At 46.2% G+C, this 18,348-nt stretch overlaps 1 protein-coding gene across 3 annotated transcripts; it reads left to right on the top strand.

Annotated features, from left to right (window-relative positions):
- The first annotated feature begins 6,300 nt into the window (after positions 1–6,300).
- Positions 6,301–17,019, top strand: LOC109733073 (phosphoglycerate mutase-like protein AT74H). 3 transcript variants are annotated; one of them, XM_020292274.4, is made up of 5 exons: positions 6,327–6,470; positions 8,949–9,064; positions 9,154–9,286; positions 15,325–16,103; positions 16,218–17,019. In XM_020292274.4, the coding sequence occupies exons 4-5, from the start codon at positions 15,371–15,373 to the stop codon at positions 16,655–16,657; spliced, it is 1,173 nt and encodes a 390-aa protein (XP_020147863.1). In that variant the 5' UTR covers positions 6,327–6,470; positions 8,949–9,064; positions 9,154–9,286; positions 15,325–15,370; the 3' UTR covers positions 16,658–17,019. The 3 variants fall into 3 exon arrangements, with proteins under 3 accessions (XP_020147862.1, XP_020147863.1, XP_040254806.1); XM_020292273.4 differs by lacking the exon at positions 9,154–9,286 and having other exon boundaries at positions 6,301–6,470; XM_040398872.3 differs by lacking the exons at positions 8,949–9,064; positions 9,154–9,286 and having other exon boundaries at positions 6,361–6,470.
- The last annotated feature ends 1,329 nt before the right edge of the window (positions 17,020–18,348 follow it).

Raw genomic sequence — 18,348 nt, forward strand, 5'->3', positions numbered from 1 at the left:
GCCGCCCCCTCCCTAGTCCAATTCGGACTGGCCATGGGGGGCGCGGCCTCCCTTGTGGCCCTCCTCTCCTTTCCACTAAGGCCCATGAACTTCCCGGGGGGGGGGGTTCCGGTAACCCCCGGTATTTCGAAACTCATCTGAAACAACCCGAACCATTCCGGTGTCCGAATGTAACCTTCCAGTATATGAATCTTTACCTCTCGACCATATCGAGACTCCTCGTCATGTCCGTGATCTCATCCGGGACTCCGAACAAACTTCAGTCATCAAATCACATAACTCATAATACAAATCGTCATCGAACGTTAAGCGTGCGGACCCTACGGGTTCGACAACTATGTAGACATGACCGAGACACATCTTCGGTCAATAACCAACAACGGAACCTGGATGCTCATATTGGCTCCTACATATTCTACGAAGATCTTTATCGGTCAAACCGCATAACAACATACGTTGTTCCCTTTGTCATCAGTATGTTACTTGCCCGAGATTCGATCGTCGGTATCATCATACCTAGTTCAATCTCGTTACCGGCAAGTCTCTTTACTCGTTTCGTAATACATCATCCTGCAACTAACTCATTAGTTACATTGCTTGCAAGGCTTATAGTGATGTGCATTACCGAGAGGGCCCAGAGATACCTCTCTGATACACGGAGTGACAAATCCTAATCTTGATCTATGCCAACTCAACAAACACCATCGGAGACACCTGTAGAGCATCTTTTATAATCACCCAGTTACGTTGTGACGTTTGATAGCACACAAGGTGTTCCTCCGGTATTCGGGAGTTGCATAATCTCGTAGTCAGAGGAACATGTATATGTCATGAAGAAAGCAATAGCAATAAAACTAAACGATCATTATGCTAAGCTAACGGATGGGTCTTGTCCATCACATCATTCTCTAATGATGTGATCCCGTTCATCAAATGACAACACATGTCTATGGTTAGGAAACTTAACCATCTTTGATTAACGAGCTAGTCAAGTAGAGGCATACTAGGGACACTCTGTTTGTCTATGTATTCACACATGTACTAAGTTTTCGGTTATTACAATTCTAGCATGAATAATAAACTTTTATCATGATATAAGGAAATATAAATAACAACTTTATTATTGCCTCTAGGGCATATTTCCTCAGGTAGGCCGGCTTTGAGCTAGGTGGAGGGAAAGGATCAGGCGGTGGCCCTAGTTGTCTTCGCGCGAACTCACCGTTCTACCTGCGGTCAGTCCTCTTCGATCTGGCCATCGACGAGTGATGAGTGATACTTTTACACTCATTTCACCTTTCTTTAAACTAAGATATTTCAATTGAAAAGAGATATTCGCTCCAATATTGGTTCTAATGACTAATGAATGCAAAGGATTACACAAATCCTCTCTTTGATGTATTTCCATGGGAAATGAGCTAAAAGGGGAAGAAATCACGTGTGGAAATGGAATGGGAAGAGAATGGAGGAAGAAGGAATCAATAGGAGACGTCTATGCGAAGACAACACAAAATACGACGTTCCATATAGGCGTAAGCATCTGTATGGCGTGAATTCTGAGCCAGATCGTCCAACTAAACAACTTTCATTCAAAGGGCCCCATCGAAATGTCAACAAGGAGACGAGCACAGAAGCCAGAACCTCTTCATCATCATCCACATCTGCAAACCCTAGCCGCCGCCATCTCCACCACAATCATAGTGCTCATCCATCTCATTCATACTTGTAATCATGCATCACACAAGGCATCCACTGTAAGACATATTGCAATCAATCAATCTCAAGATGTGTTCTTCAATGTTTTCTTCCCGCGATCTGATCTCCATGTGTGAGTAGTTTGGTAAGGTATGGGTTGAGGCATAAGCCTTGCAACCCGAGGTATTTATCGAGGGGATCAATGGAAGACTTTGACATAACGTCTCGTATGTGTGAAATGAATTTGTTCCGTGAAGATATCTCTTGTCTTGTCCACGATATTCATCCCTGCAGGTACCCAAGATCATGGAGACCGAGTACCGATGAGGCTAGGAGCAAGGAGACCGTGAAGTGTTACATCGAACACTGGTGACAATAAGGTTCAGTAGGGTAACATGGATCATATCTTGGGGAGAAATGAGGTGTAGTCATTAAATTCTCAAAGCTCTTGTCTAATTTCATTATCTTAATTATTGAGGCAACCCCGTGCGACGGATAGGGCCTGCGGTAGGACAATTGATTCTTGATGCAGGACCCATGTCGGTGAAGATGTTATTTGGACACACCCCCACTTCAATCTGTAACAAGCACATATCGATGGGTGACTTCCAACGCACAAATTAATATCTTATTTGATCTCAGCGCAAATACAAGGTTGTAAGCATAAGACCTCATACCCGTACCTCTTTTTATTATAAGTGTTAGAATTACTATTTGCTTGCTGATCCGGTCAAAAGTTGGATTTGACACTTTGACCATCGCTTCAAGGGAATCTTCCTCTCGTGGGTTCGATAACCCAAGGTCACCTCTGGGGAAATATGTGTGAGATACTCTTTTTTGTTCCAATACCAGATCAATAAAGGATGTATCAACGAGTTCCGAACTTATCCTTCGAAGGAAAACAAGGACTAAAGCATATGGCGCTCTTTGGACACCTTGATTGGATATGGGTCGTTCTTATGCACCCGCAACATCATCATAACCAGCTTCACCGGGGTATCGCGAAGCTCTGTTTTTGTTGACACCTTGGGACAGGTCTGTACCAAGATTTCCAAGGGATCCACACATCCCGAGAATGCCATGGCATGATTGGGGGACCTGCAAGTGGCGAAGGCGGGGTCTTGGATGCGATAAAGACTTTGCTTCACATGCAGTTGTTCAGACTTGGCTTGCGGGATATGTTCCCGTCCAGACCGGACACGAGTTCCCGTGAGCTGGTGGTACGTGACTTGTAGTAGTGACCTCCGCAAGTGGGGCGACAGCATCGGAAGACTTCTTTGTTGGTGGTGCTATCGAGCCATGATTTCCAGGGTAAAAACCCAATGTCTGGCCTTTATTGGTTGTGTCTGGCAGTGGCCTTGTTGAACGCATTGTTTTGGCGACGCGGTCTTTCTCCAGGGTGAAAAACTAAGATATTTGATTGAACAACGACAACGCATGTGCATTATTTACTTCATGAAGACGTTGCTTTTGGAGAACCTTCTTTGCAATTCGGGTGCTGTCTTTGGTGGTGGTTAGAATGCTGCTACTGTGAGTGATTGATCACCGTGGCGAGGTCTTTTCTTCTCTTTTTGTTCTTATTTTATTTTATTTTTTGTTGTGCACTGTTTTAGGCATCTCGTTTATGCAGAGTCTATATGTAATTACCCTGAAGAAAATTTATATGTAATTGATATCTGCTTGGTATTTTTTAGGGAAGGCCATCATGGCTAGCTTTATTAAAATTAAACAATGTTTACATCATCTACGAGCTTACTGACAACACAGTCAGGAGGCTCATCCAACCAACTGAAAGAAGATTTATTACAGAAACAAAAATTAGCTAGCGCATGAGTTGCTTGATTACAAGAACGATAACAATGCTTAAAATGACCTTCCCTATCAAGGAACTAGTATCCACACATTCCGCGAAGATTGCCGCCGCTGAGTCCCACCATCTAGTTTGACCATTACAGAAGTTAATAACCTGTAGGGAGTCTGATTCCGCTTCCAACCGATTGAATCCAAGAGAATTAGCAAAACCTAGACCGTCTCTCATTGCCAAAGCTTCTGTAGTGATCACATCTGCAGCAAAAGGGATAAATTTGCATTGTGCCGCCACAAAGTTTCCTCTAACATCCCGTAGTATGGCCGCTGTAGCCCCCGCACCTTCATCTGGATAAAAAGCTGCATCAACATTCAATTTAATAAATTGAGGGTCTGGCTTACTCCATTTTGCTTCAGGGAAACTAGGGGTGAGCGATGACGCCCTCTGATGATTGCTCGCAATGGATAGCACTGACAACGCCCATCTCCACTGTGGTGGAACCGATTCATTATGTGTTATTTGTCTTCTGATCCACCATAGGTACCAACCTCCCACGGCTATAACCTGTTTGAAGTTCAAAGATGGATGCATAGCTACTTGTTGAGCCGGCAGTGAGAGTATATATTCAAAGATGGCCGAACCTGATCTGTCAACATGTATCGCTTGGTCAATGATATGAGTTAACCCAAGATGGGACCACAAGGACCGTGCATTAGTGCACAAGAATAGCATATGTCGGATGTCCTCGGCGCCTTGATGACAGATGGGGCATGCACCATTTGAACCAACATGCCTATTAGTAAGGATAGCTCGAAGCGGAATAATTCCTCGCAAAATTCTCCAACCAAAAATCTGCACTTTACGTGGACATTGCAGCTTCCAGAGAGTACTCCATACAGTCAAAGGGGTGGATCCACTTGGGCGCCCCATCATATTTGCATGCCCCCGAAAAGTATGCATATGATAAGCACTTCGAACTGAGAAAATCCCAGTTCTGTTTGGTTGCCATGCTATAAAATCATCAAATCCTTGTAAGTGAATAGGTATTTGGAGTATCCTGCGTGAATCAACCGGGTTGAATAAATTTAAGATCTAAGTCTCATCCCATGTTCCACTCGTAGGGTCAATTAGTTCACAAACTCTAGTTAATATTGTCCGGCCCCGTGGCGTGATTACCTTTCTATCCAGGCTAGAAGGTATCCACGGATCCGACCAAATGTTCACATGCTCTCCAGACCCAATTCTCCAAATATAACCTTTTTTGAAGGTATCTAACCCCTTCAGAATACTTTGCCATGTAAACGAGGGTCCATTTTTTGGTGTAACATCTAGGATACTGCCATTTGGAAAATATTTAGCCTTCAGAACTCTTGCAACCAGTGAGTCCGGGTCAGTAATTAACCTCCAGCATTGTTTAGCCAACATTGCCAGATTAAAAGAATAAAGATCCCGAAAACCCATACCTCCCTCACCTTTTGGGATACAAAGCTTCCACCATGCCATCCAGTGGATCCTCTTATTCTCCTCATCATCACCCCACCAAAACTGTGCAATTATATCTGTGATCTCTTTACATATTCCTTTAGGTAGGCTGAACACGGACATGGCAAAAACAGGTATAGCTTGAGCAACAGCTTTTAACAAAATCTCCTTACCCCTAACAGATAATATCTTCTCCATCCATCCCAGTAGTCTAACTTTAATTCTCTCTACAAAGTGCCTGAAGCAATCACTTCTTTCTGCACCCACTAAGGCTGGGAGACCAAGGTACTTATCAAAGAGCGCTTCTGTATCAATGTGTAAGATTTGACAAATCTCTGCCTTTGAAACTACACTTGTATTCGGGCTAAAGAAAATGCTTGACTTGGCTAAACTCACCATCTGTCCCGAGCTTTGACAATAGGTATCTAGTGTTTGCTGTAAGGAAGTTGCATTTAACACATCTGCTTTCATGAGAATTAGAGAATCGTCAGCAAATAAAAGGTGTGAAACTGACGGTGCATTCCTGCACACTCTAATCCCATCCATGCCACCAACTTCTTCATACTGCAACATACTAGAGAGCCCTTCTGCACAAAGAAGGAACAAGTATGGGGAGAGGGGATCCCCCTGCCGAAGACCCCTAGATGGAGTAAACACTTCTGTTTCTTTAGAGTTAAACCTCACTCTATACCTGACAGAAGAAACACAAGCCATGATCATCTCTATCCAATGCTCATGAAACCCCAACTTCTACATCATGCTTCTCAAGAAAATCCACTCCACTCGATCATATGCCTTGTGCATATCCAATTTTACTGCACAAAGTCCTGATTGTCTGGCTATTTTATTTTTAATCTTATGAACACATTCATAAGCTATCAAGATGTTATCAGTAATAAGTCTATTAGGAACGAAGGCACTTTATGTGGGAGAGATGATATCCGGCAGAATGCTCTTCAATCTTGCAGCCAACATTTTTGTAATGATCTTATACAAAACGTTACATAGGCTTATGGGTCTATACTGAGTAATCAATTCAGGATTGTCCACCTTAGGAATAAGAACAGGTAGTATTATTCCACTCGGCTGGTATCTGACGGTTATTTAGAGCAAACAGTACCTCTTGAGTGATGTAAGAAAGCTGTCAGCACGACGTTCTCATCAGGAGATCCACCCACCCGCACTCACAAAGATGCAGTGCCGCGTGGCGGGCCCACATGACATCCATCGAGAAGGCGATTTCCCCTCTTCCTCCCCCGAAGAAAAAGTCTTGTTTCTACTCGCGCGGCCCAACGCACAGTGCTCACGCAACCCCACCCGCCAGCCAGACGGTTTAAAACCAGAGAGAGAAGAATAATGCAGTTCCATTGTTCAAACGCCTCTCTCTCTCTCCCTTTCTGGATCTCTCACGAGCAGGGGCGCCTTTCCTCCCTCCCATCCTCCTCCTCCGCGCGACGGAGGAGCCGCCGGACCACGCCACGGCCACGAGGTACGTACGACGCGAGCCTTCCCTCTGTCCAGATGGTTTGATTTGCGTGTGGTTCGGGCGAAATTCGCGGTTTCGTGGTGGAATTATCCGGTCCTCTGCCTCGTGCTACAGCCTGCTTGGTTGACCCGTGGGCTTCAGTTTGGTGTCTGGCGCTCGTTTGTTTGAGGGTTCCATTGCCGATTCGGGTGGAATTTGTCGTCCTCCTTGTTCCTTGTTCGCCCGCGAGCTGGAGCGGATTTGATTGGACGGGAGGTTGGACATGGGGTCTCGTCGAGGAGGGGATCGGATGATGCGGGATTGCAGGGTTGGTGCTGGTTTGTGCCCCCCTGATTGGATCTGACGGTGTAGTTCATTGAGAGGCTCCGACTCGCGGATTAAGGATTTGGAATGCATGGCTACGTTGGGCTACACTTCAGATTCTTGACGGAAAATGGTTACTGAGATATCCTTTAAAAAAAGGTTACTGAGATTGCAATATCACATTGCTGAATTGGTGGAAGGTGCAGCGGAGATGCAAGCATAGGGACGTATTGCCTTTTTAAGGGGGATATGGATGCCAGTTTTCCACTTCTTGTCACCTGGCAACTAACTCCATTTGTGTCGCTAGCATAGTTGGAAACTTTGAATTGACATTGTGTCACTTTTTGAAAAGGACACCTCAACAACTTTGTTCTCCACAAAGGAAAACAACGCTGTCTCTTTATCGCCATGAATGATGACATTTCTCAATAGCCATACTCACCTAAGGAAACAAAAAATGGATCCAGGGCTCTCAGCCTGGTTTTTCAATAAAAATATCAGTAAACACAATTTGGAGCTTCAGAAATTCTGATTTTGTTTTCACATGTAGATGCTCACTGCATGTCTGTAAATTGGAAAATATTAATTTCTGGGCTACAAATATGTGGATCTTAACATGTGTACTACTTGCTACACCCTCCGTTTCATAATGTAGTGCGCATTGATATTTTCAAAAACCAAACTTCGTAAACTTTGAACAAATTCGTAGAGAAAAGTATCTACATCTAAAATACCAAATAAATATCATTAGATACATAATGAGGCGTAGTTTTATATTGTACTTATTTGGTATTTTTGTATGGTGATATTTTTCTCAATAAACTTTGTCATACTCTACAATGTTTGAATTTCCAAAAAATCTACACGCGATATATTATAGAATGAAGTGAGTATTACATATTCTCACATTTATATTTTTTGTATGCCACGATTTAAAATATTTTCGATGAAATTTGTAGATACGGAGGCCAAATATATATCATGCTGGGTTTTTTTCCAAACTATTTGGAATATCAACATGATTTTCTGTTTTTTTTAAAGAAAAATCCATGGAGCCAAGCGGCTGCACTCTAAGCATTCACACGTTGGCCTAGAAAGAAATTTTTGTTTGCTAAATCCTACTGATAATGTACACTCCCCACAGCACTGTTATGGTAAACAAGTTTAACTACCTTTTATTGAGCACAGAAAACAAAAGAATTATCTTGATTACAGCCTCTAGTTAGTCATCTTCTTACGTTTCCAGCTTTTACTACTGCTGGTGAAATTCATAGCAATCTATATGAAAAAAGGTGCATAAAAAGCCCAAAGTAGTAAAAAGAAGTTCCTTATGGCAACACCAACACAGATCACCGAACCGCCCCTAAACGTTCAGACAGGGGTGTTCGGACTTTTTTTGCCATCCAACGTGGTGCCTTAAACATCCGTGGGCTCGTCTGGGCGTTCGAATCCCGCAAACCGGCCACAAACTCGTGGGAGGTTTGCGGGAGTCCGGACCTCCGCCATGTAGGCCTCCGACACCCCTAGCCTACCAAAATCCCCTCCCTTTTCCCCCACTCCGTCCCTCCCCCCTTGCTCTGTATCCGCACCTTCCCAGTCCGCCGCCGCCGCTCTACCACCCTGGCAGCCACCCAGGCCTTGCGGACCATCCGCCACCCCACCCACGTGCCTGCCTGCCTTGGACTACGCCGCCATTTCGCCCCGATCCATCCACAGCCAGGTATCCAAAGGCCCTGCCGACGCCGTCCAACACCATGCCCTGCAAGTGTTCGGTCAAATGCCAATGATAATTTTTTCAATGTTATCGTTGTTTACTTTGAAGCAAGCACGATGACCGGCTAGAAAAAAACAGGGGCGGACATTTGGTGCATAGGATTGGATGTCCGGCTCCCCTATCGGTGCTTGCGGATGCGTCCGCGGATGTTTGGTGTGTCCGGTTTGGTGATCCGCGTTAGAGTTGCTCTTATTTCTCAGTAGCCCACCCATTGACCCATTTTGTATATATTACAAAGGAAAACACGTGTGAATTCTTGGCATTCCATTTCTTTAGTTTGAAAGATGGAAAATAAGTTGTGATTTAGTGTTACGGTGCATAGTGGAATTGAGAAGATTCTTGCTCTACTATCTTGCATTCGTTAGCAGTACTGTTATGATTTATTAATTAATTCGCTTTTGTAGATATTCTCATCATATGGATTAAGGGATTTATACAAGAGTGAAACCTGTTCTTGTTTCAGCCAGATCTCAGACTCATATAATTGATTGAGTTGGAAATAAGGAAAGATCACTTCCTGGTAATCACTAAATCTTGTTTTTTGTACCATCACTTTTTGTTGAAGTATGCTCACTTGCCTTCATTTGTTTTGTGCATGTCGTTATCTAGAACTGACGACTTCCATGAGCCCATTAGCCCATAATTGTGATGCGTACCCTTTGGTAACTTCAAACATTGCGCTAAAAAAAGACTTCAAACATTGCATGATGTCAGCAATCTGAATGAAGTCGCCCTTAAAAATGTGAGCATTGCATTTGAGCGATTATATTCTATTGTTTACCTGCCAATCATCATCCTATGAGAAATTTTCTGCAGAAGGTAAAACTAACTCTCCAATGGGGCATTTATTGGTTGAAACATAATAACAGGCATGGATAATGATTTTTCTTTTTAGCCTTTGTCCTTTACAGACTGGGCACTGACAAATTACAGCTAGTGTCATTTTTAACTTCTGCCACTTAAGTAGTTGGATGCGTAATTGCCTACCACGGTTCACCAGATAAACCTAGTTCTAAATTGCTGTTGGTAGGAAACTAAATATTGTAAATTGCAATTGAAAACAAGTAGATAATAATTGGGGCATCAAAAAGGAAGTTGTATTTTGGTTCTGTTGGCACAACAGCTACACTTTGGTATGCTGTTATATGAACTGTATACCTATTCGTTCTCATAATGATGGATCATAGCTTCATACAATCCAAAGATATACATTGGTTAACAACTAGACCATTAACACAGTGGAGACACCAACTGCTAATTAGTAGCTATTGATAGTTCAACTACGTTGCGAAACCCCTCAAGCTAAATCATAGAGCATTGTAAACTTCTATCTGATAAACACGTAATATGCGAAACTGTGAGATCACGGGCTAGAGAAGAGGGATGAGAATGATGGGGACGATGGAGACACATTTTTATCCTTTTGTAAGGAACTGTTTTAGCTACATGAGGGCAATATCCTACCGTTGTGCAGAGAACATCGCATTGTTCCAACTAATATCCAACTAGGAACACGGACAGATTTGAGTAGCTAACATAAAGATCTTGAGTGGGTGCCAGTAAATTCGACATACAACTCACAAAAATCAGCCGATGAAGGGAACCTTTTGAGGTTATATTCCACCCTGCAACTGTACCATGACCTTAATTTGTTCTTTGAGAGTGACTTGTGCCTTGACTTGTGCTGTGGTACCTCTACTTCTGTAGTAGCAACGACAATAGTGCTAAATACAGTTGACCTGATGATATTGCTCAGCACCGATAGGAGGAATCATTTCGTTTTCTCCTTTCCCCAATCATAATGCCCTTTTCTTCTCGTGCTGTCAATTTTTCTGTATTTGAGTGCGCAACCAGTCGGATAAAGTGCCAGCCCATCTCAAAATTTTGTTATGTCCGTTTATAGGGAGGGGCAAAGAGACAGCTTGTTACCCCAACTTGACCATGCACTATCATCTATTAGCAGCCCATTGAAAAGATCATGATGAACTGCATTAGGCGCATTATCCGGTACTAGCCAATCAGGACTACAGTAGACGGATATAGCAGTGCTTGTTTTGTACCATCTACCTTAAGGTTACCCCACGGCCAGCAGATAAGAAGACAGCTAGCTGATTCTATTCGGAAGGAGTATGAGCTATGAAAGTTCGTACTTAGGATTATATGCTCTGTTTGTCGAACAAAAACTCTCAGCCTCCCGGGGAATATTAGACAACACAGAAGTGTTTTTGTTCAACCTTTCCAAAAGATTAAGCCACATTTCCACTAACTGTTAAATACGGGACTCATCCATGGTGTTAGTTGTGGGTCGAAAAAAACGGTGGATCTGTCGAGGTTAGGTAAGCTGTTCTATTCACAGCATGTCCAAATTACAGGCAGGTAGCTTTGTAGGGATGTGTTGGCCATAGGCCCATAGCTGTGGGTTCCTCCTTGTTTCTTTCTCCCTCGTTTTGGACACGCTCATTCCAGGGTTAGCTGGTTATCAGAACTGAAACCAACAGCCATCACATTTTCAATGCTGACGCTGACGCCTGGGGGCATTGGTTCCAGTCCCTCTCTTCTTCTTGTCCAGTCCCTCTCTTCTCTCTGTCCAGTCAAGTCTGTTCAGACTTCAGACGATCCTCAAGATACACGCAGAGAATGCGCAGACTCTAGATGAGCTTCTACATGTGGAGAACATTTGTGCCCTGTTGACGGTCTAAAACAACACGAAATCTACTAGATCTGTCTAACGGATAGCTGGACGTCAAAGACATGTGGCCAAGGAAAGGTGAGCTGAAACAGCAATGCAGTTCCGAGCTGGACCATGATCTTCTTATCCGGTTACGTCCTTCTGCCTTGGCGCCCCACATGAGATGTTCTTCTTCCTTGGGGGAGAGGACTTGCCCCCACGAGCTAGCGTGTCAACCTTTTTGGGGGTTGCATGTGGCGGTGAAAAGAGAAGGTATCCTTGAGCTGCACGCCTGGACCTGGTTGTGCCTAGGCTTGGTGCTCTGCTGATGTCTTTTCTCTTATTTTGGCGTGCAAGCCATTTACCCATTTCACATCTGGAATTACAACCAAGAAGTTGCACAATCCCTCACCGTGAGATTGTAACGATTATACGGAACCCGACAAGGTATTCAGCGGCTTGTTAAAAATGGGTAGAGCAGGTTCAGGTTCAGGCCCCATACATGATGGACTGCAGGATTGTTTATGTTCATCCAAATTTGTACAAGGATTGCGCTGTTAGTCGATTCTAGCCGGGCTTTCAAGGCTGGTTTACCTGTTCTTAGCAGTGCCCACTCATGCTCCACTTTTTTTTTTTTTTTTGAAAACGGGCAAAAGATTTGCCACGTATGTTAATTAAGAGAGAATAGAGTTTGTGTTACAAACACCCCTTAACAATACACGGAAGAATCACTCTCCCGGCATGATGGACCCTAGCTTCTTAGCTCCGGTGGTGACCCAAAATGATGCCTCCCTTTTGATGTTGTCGAGAAGAACCGTAGGCGGAGCTGCCATGTTACGGAATACACGAGCGTTTTGCTCGTTCCAGATCGTCCATGTAGTGAGCATGGTGAGCGAGGCCATGGCCTTCCGGTTGGGGACGGAAGCATCAGTCAACCCAAGCCACCATTCTAAGGTGGAATGCCTCAGGGGCCAAGTAGAGGTGTCAATGTGAATGAGTTGCAGCCACGCCTTGACCAAGCCCCATAGGCGAATGGTGAAACGACATTTGAAGAAGAGATGGTCAACCGATTCATTCTCACGCATGCATAAGGGGCATGAGCCACAGTTAGGCCAACCGCGCTTGGCCAAACGATCCGCAGTCCAGACTCTGTTTTGGATGGCCAGCCAAGCAAAGAACTTGACCTTGGGTGGAGCCCAGATTTTCCACACTGCATGCTCCAAGGGAGAGCGAATGAGGCCGAGAAATTACGCTTTGTAGGCGGACTCCGCCGTGTAGAGGCCACTAGTAGAATGCTTCCAAACAATGTGGTCGTCAATATCCTCCTGTAGGTGAAAATCCCGGATGGTGGCCCAAAGCTTGAGAAATTGTCTGAAGTGCTCTATAGAAAAATCGGACGTCATCTTGATCTTTTTAACCCAAGCGCCATCCTTTAGTGCTTCCCGCACCTTCCAATTCTTCCTCGTTGACGCCGCGTAGATGAGAGGGGCCAAATCCATGGGTTTGCGGTTGTGCACCCACGGAGAGTCCCAAAAGGGGGTGCGCGCGCCATTTCCCACAATAATAGTTGAGGAGGCATAGAAGAAGTTGTAGTCTGCGTTATCGCACGGGTTGCCCATGCCAACCCACATCTTAGTTGGCTCCTTCCACTCAAACCAAATCCAACGAATCCTCAGTGCCCTAGCAAATTTCTCCGTGTTTAGCACTCCAAGACCCCCATTAGCAATTGGGCGGCAAACGGTGTCCCAATTAACCTTGCATTTGGCCCCGGTGGTCTTGTCTGTTCCCTCCCAAAGGAACGCTCGCTCAAGCTTGTTGAGATTTTTGAGGGTGCTTGTGGGGACGACGAGCGTAGTGATGAAATATATGGCTTGGGAGGCAAGCACCGACTTGACCAAGGCGGTGCGTCCCATAGACGTGATGTTTTGCCCGTCCCAAGGGACCAACTTTGCCGCCGCCTTATCCTCCAAGAACTGAAAGTCCACCTTCCTGAGCCGCCACACAGAGAGCGGGAGGCCTAAGTATTTCATGGGGAAGGATCCGCGCGCCGCCGGAAGGTTTTGAAGGATGTCCGACAGGTTGATGTGCCCACAACGGATTGGGATGACCGAGCTCTTGTGAAAGTTGGTGGCTAGACCGGTGACATCGCCAAAAAGACGAAGGATGTTGGAGAGGTGGTCAATATCGCGCTTGATGGGTGCCATGAAGATCGCCGTGTCGTCCGCATAAAGGGAGGTTCGTAAAAGAACCCCACGGCCACGGATTTTATGAAATAGCCCTGTAGTTGCCGCCATCTCAAGAATTCTTTGGAGTGGGTCTATCGCGAGCACAAATAGCAAGGGGGATATAGGGTCCCCCTGTCGGAGACCCTGGGCATGGATGATGGGGCTGCCAGCGACACCGTTAAGAAGAATCCACGAGGAAGAGGAGCAAAGTAGGGCGGTGATCCAATCTCTGAAAATGCTCGGGAACCCCCTACGGCGGAGGAGGTCAATGATATACTCCCACTTGACTGAATCAAATGCCTTCCGAATGTCCAACTTGAAGAGAAGCGAAGGGGTTTTGCACTTGTGGAGCCTCCGCGCAAGATTCCTCACATACATGAAATTGTCATGGATGCTTCTTGTCTTGATGAAAGCACTCTGCGCGTTGGAGACAAGGTGGAGCATGTGGTGGCTAAGACGGATGGCAAGGACCTTTGCGATGATCTTGGGAATAGCATGAATCAGACTAATTGGACGGTAGTCGGAGATTTCTTCAGCTCCATCCTTCTTTGGAAGCAGTATAATGTTGGTGGAGTTGACCCAATGAAGGTTGGCCGTGCGGAGGTTACCGAAGCAAAAGATGGCCTTCATAATATCATGCTTGATGATGGCCCAACAACTCTTGAAGAAAAGCCCGGTGAAGCCATCCGGGCCGGGCGCCTTGTCACCAGGGACTTGCATTCGGCACGCTTTAGGTTGCTTCCACGTGATACCAACCCTGTCTCCTGAAAACAAACCTTTGAGAGCAGTTCCTGCTAGCTTTATGACATGCATCCTTTGTTACTTATTCTACACATATGTTGCTTTACTTCATGAATCTTATACAATCTTTCCGTGCACAAAGCAATCTTTACCGTGTGTAGTGTGTAGTGTTTAGTTACCGCAAAATGCTTAACTTGTAGCACAACCGACCAATTGGGCACACTAACTTGATAGACCAATCAATTTGCTAAGCACTCCCTCCGCCCCGTAATATAAAAGCGTTTTTGACACGTATTACGGGACGGAGGGAGTAGATAGATTGCCATTGTTCATCTTGACCATGCATATATTGATGCCATGGCCGGCCGGGTATATGTGGCCGTCGATCATTGAATGTGTGATTAATTAAAGCATATGGTAGCAGAAGATGTACGTGTTCACGCATGGGGCCGGCCCGATGACGGATCACCTGAGCCGTGTTCGCCGTGCGTCTGAACAGAGCTTCGGGTGTCAATGCCGTGTGAGGCCCCACGACACGCCCCCTACACCGGTACACGCATCATCCGGCCTCCACCATACATATCCAAAACAAAAGCACCGACCCGGAGGCGCTGTGTCGTGCATGCAGGGGAGGCGGAGGGTCGTGGAGCAGGGAACTGCTTGGCTGCTTCGGATGCCGATCATTGGCTCCCGTTTCACATTGCGGCCATGAGCCATGTGTGGGGTATTTTCGCGGTGCGCCGCACATGCTTCACGGAGACAAAAGCAGCAGCGGCGGTGGCGATGGGATTGGAATCGGTGGCGACGCGACTGCGATACGCTATGCGCCGTATCACGTGCCTTTGCTTGCACCGCGTTATCTTCTCTCCTTAATCAAGAGGCTTGGTTAACCTTAAAGAGGAGTAAATTACAAGAAACTGCAAACGGGTTGAGATGCTTTAACCATGGTAATTTCATCATAACAAACTGCAAATGTTAAAAACTTGCTGTAGTAGTAAGCATTTAATCTGTGATACAATGGTAGCATACATGTTTGTAAAGCGATGGAAAAATTCATGGAAACGGTAAAAATTAACACACTACTCCTGTACAATTTGGAAATTTGTCCAAGGAAATTGAAATCCATTGTTTTTTAATATATTGCAGGAGGAGCAGCATGTGCAGTAGCTTTGCAGACTTGCAGTAACAAGAAATGTCTGGAGTGCTTGATAGTAACAGTTCCTTGCTGCGTAAGTCGGCCAGCGGGGCCGAAGCAAGAGAGACATCGCTCCAGCTGGACCAATCAGCGCGCGGCGGCAAGGAGGAACTTGCCAGAGTTTGTTGCTCTCCATCACCCACCCACCTCCTCTCTCCTCTATATAAGCCGGCACGCGCCCTGGCGCCAGCGATGTTGTCATTCTCACCACGCGAGACGGTGGCGAGCCCGGGCGGGTGCGGCAAGGAGTCGTGCCCCTTCTGCGAGATGTCGCGGCAGCACGCGGCGGGGTGCGCGCGGCGGTTGCCCAAGCGGATCATCCTGGTGCGGCACGGCGAGAGCCAGGGGAACCTCGACATGTCGGCCTACTCCACCACCCCGGACTACCGCATCCCGCTGACGCCGCGCGGGGTCGAGCAGGCGCGCGCCGCCGGCCGGGGCATCCTCGACGTCGTCTCCTCCGGGGGCCCCGACGCCAACTGGAAGGTCTACTTCTACGTCTCCCCCTACGAGCGCACCCGGGCCACCCTGCGCGGGATCGGCGCCGCCTTCCCGCGCGACCGCGTCATCGGCGCCCGCGAGGAGTGCCGCGTCCGCGAGCAGGACTTCGGCAACTTCCAGGTCGAGGAGCGGATGCGCGCCATCAAGGAGACCCGCGAGCGCTTCGGCCGCTTCTTCTTCCGCTTCCCCGAGGGCGAGTCCGCCGCCGACGTCTTCGACCGCGTCGCCAGTAAGCCCCCCCGCCCGCTCCGATTCCCCTTCCGCCCATTCCGATTCGGTCGTCGGTTTTTCTCTTCTCCGCCTCCGGTCGATGGATGAACCGAACCGGCCCATCGCAATGCAGGTTTCCTGGAGTCGCTGTGGAGGGACATCGACAACGGGAGGCTGGATCCGAGCACCAACTGCGAGACCAACCTGGTGATCGTCTCGCACGGCCTCACCTCGCGCGTCTTCATGATGAAGTGGTTCAAGTGGACTGTGGAGCAGTTCGAGCGCCTCAACAACTTCGAGAACTGCGAGTTCAGGGTGATGCAGCTCGGGCCCGGCGGCGAGTACAGCCTCCTCATGCACCACACCAAGGAGGAGCTCGAGGAGTGGGGCCTCTCGCCGGAGATGATCACCGACCAGCAGTGGCGCGCCTCCGCCAACCGCCGCAGCTGGTCCGAGGAGTGCTCCTCCTTCATCGCCACCTTCTTCGACAACTGGGTCGATCCGCCAGAGGAGGGGGAGGGGGACGGCGACCGCCAGAAACAAGACGATGGCAAGATCAAGTCCCTGGAGTAACCAACCCGCTCCCCTTTCCCTTAGTAGTTCCTTAGAATTTGTTCCAATTTGATACTGCAACTGCACATCTCGTTCGTTCGTTCCTTCGTCGCGAAGTTCTTCGACAACCGGAAGGATTCAGAAGAAGAGAATGGCAAGATCGAGCTGTTGGAGTATCCAAACTGACCTGCTCTTTCGTTAGTTTCGTCAAAGTTCTTCAGATTTGATACTACTAGTGTCTTCCGCCATGGATGAATGTAGCTATCGCTGGTTTCCTTTTTGTTGAATTCTAAACCTGTTCATAGTAGCTAGACATTGAGATACGATTTGGAGAAATGCAGAAATTGGTGCTCTGGTTGAGAACAGAGTCTTGGAGATTGATATTTCTGCATGTTTTGGTTTCCATTTCGTTCTGATTAGCAAGTTTATTTGCACTATGCTCATTCAATTCTCAACCTGTTCTTAGGAGTTCTTATTCATAGTAGTTATACATTGAGATGCTATTTGCGGAAATGCGGAAGAGGGTGCTCTGGTTGAGAGCAGAGCCTCCGGAGGTTCCTCATGCTTATTGCAGTTTATTTGGAATAGGATGATTTTTGGTTCAATCACAAACCTGTTCATAGCTAGACTCTGAATATGATTTAGGCTTTAGTATTACTTTTATTCTTATTTTCCATGTTTGTCTGTGCTTTGAAAATGGGAATATCTCTGACTCCTTTGCTTTACAGTTCATTTCAACTGTAAATTTATCAAGATTATTTGCACAGTAAAAATAGAGAAATATCTTCAGCTAGATATGGTTCTACATGTTTCTTATCTAACAATTAACAACCACAGTCCTTTTCTACGGCTTTGTTTTGGAAAAAAAAGTATTTAATGTTTACTTTATCTTTTGTGAGGAGTTTACAGGTCTCTTTTGAGAAAGAGAACACCAGAACATTATTATCTGAGCAATTTGTTTGGTAGTCTCTGTTCACATGCAACGAGCACTGTAGTACCCGAGAATTTCCTTTGGCAGCAAAAGTATTCTTTTATCCGGGCATATTTTTTTCAGTTTTCACGTGCATAGATTCCTTTGCTAGTTGCATTGCAACAGATTTCCTTTTCCCAACTATTCCCCCCCACGGATTGTTGCTAGTACTTTTTTAGAAGATATTTATTATATTTTTGGAGACACCTTGCCACATACCATGTGATGATTGTTGCTACTAATGATGTATCCACATCGTAATCCTGAGCCAGCATGTGGGTCGGGAAAACTAGTTTATGTACTGCAGGAATTCGTGGGTGCAATTCTAGTCATAGTAAACAGTCCTTGTTGGCACGACGTTGTTCTGGTCCTCTGCCTTTCCTTTGCCTGGTTTGCTGGTCCGACAGAATTGACCGTCGTGATAGTGTGTGCGCATGTTGGCGGTGGCTTGTTATTGGGGTCAGGCAGAGTTTCTTTAGTCGGTTTGTTCCGGTGTTTGCCTGGAAACAGGAAGATCTCATGTGTTAATAATCATCCCCTGTCTATGATCTGTCCACCGTGCGCGTCAAGATCCCGAAAGAGCGGAGCCGGAGTGCTGGAATCTTAACTCGCTTAGGCTGCCATTTGAACGTGCTTAATTAATGTTAACGTGTTGAGGTAGATAGCAACAACATTTCTTCGATCAGTACCATGAGAAGCGAAAGAGAACAACGCCATTCCATTCCTCGCGCGGCGCGGCTTA

Source organism: Aegilops tauschii, chromosome 1, assembly GCF_002575655.3.
Source record: "Aegilops tauschii subsp. strangulata cultivar AL8/78 chromosome 1, Aet v6.0, whole genome shotgun sequence".
Classification (NCBI taxonomy): Eukaryota; Viridiplantae; Streptophyta; class Magnoliopsida; order Poales; family Poaceae; genus Aegilops; species Aegilops tauschii.

Coding starts and splice junctions, on each gene's coding strand:
- LOC109733073 (XM_020292273.4), top strand. CDS start 15,371: ATGTCTGGAGTGCTTGATAGTAACAGTTCCTTGCTGCGTAAGTCGGCC. Junction 16,104..16,217: donor CGTCTTCGACCGCGTCGCCA/GTAAGCCCCCCC, acceptor ATCGCAATGCAG/GTTTCCTGGAGTCGCTGTGG.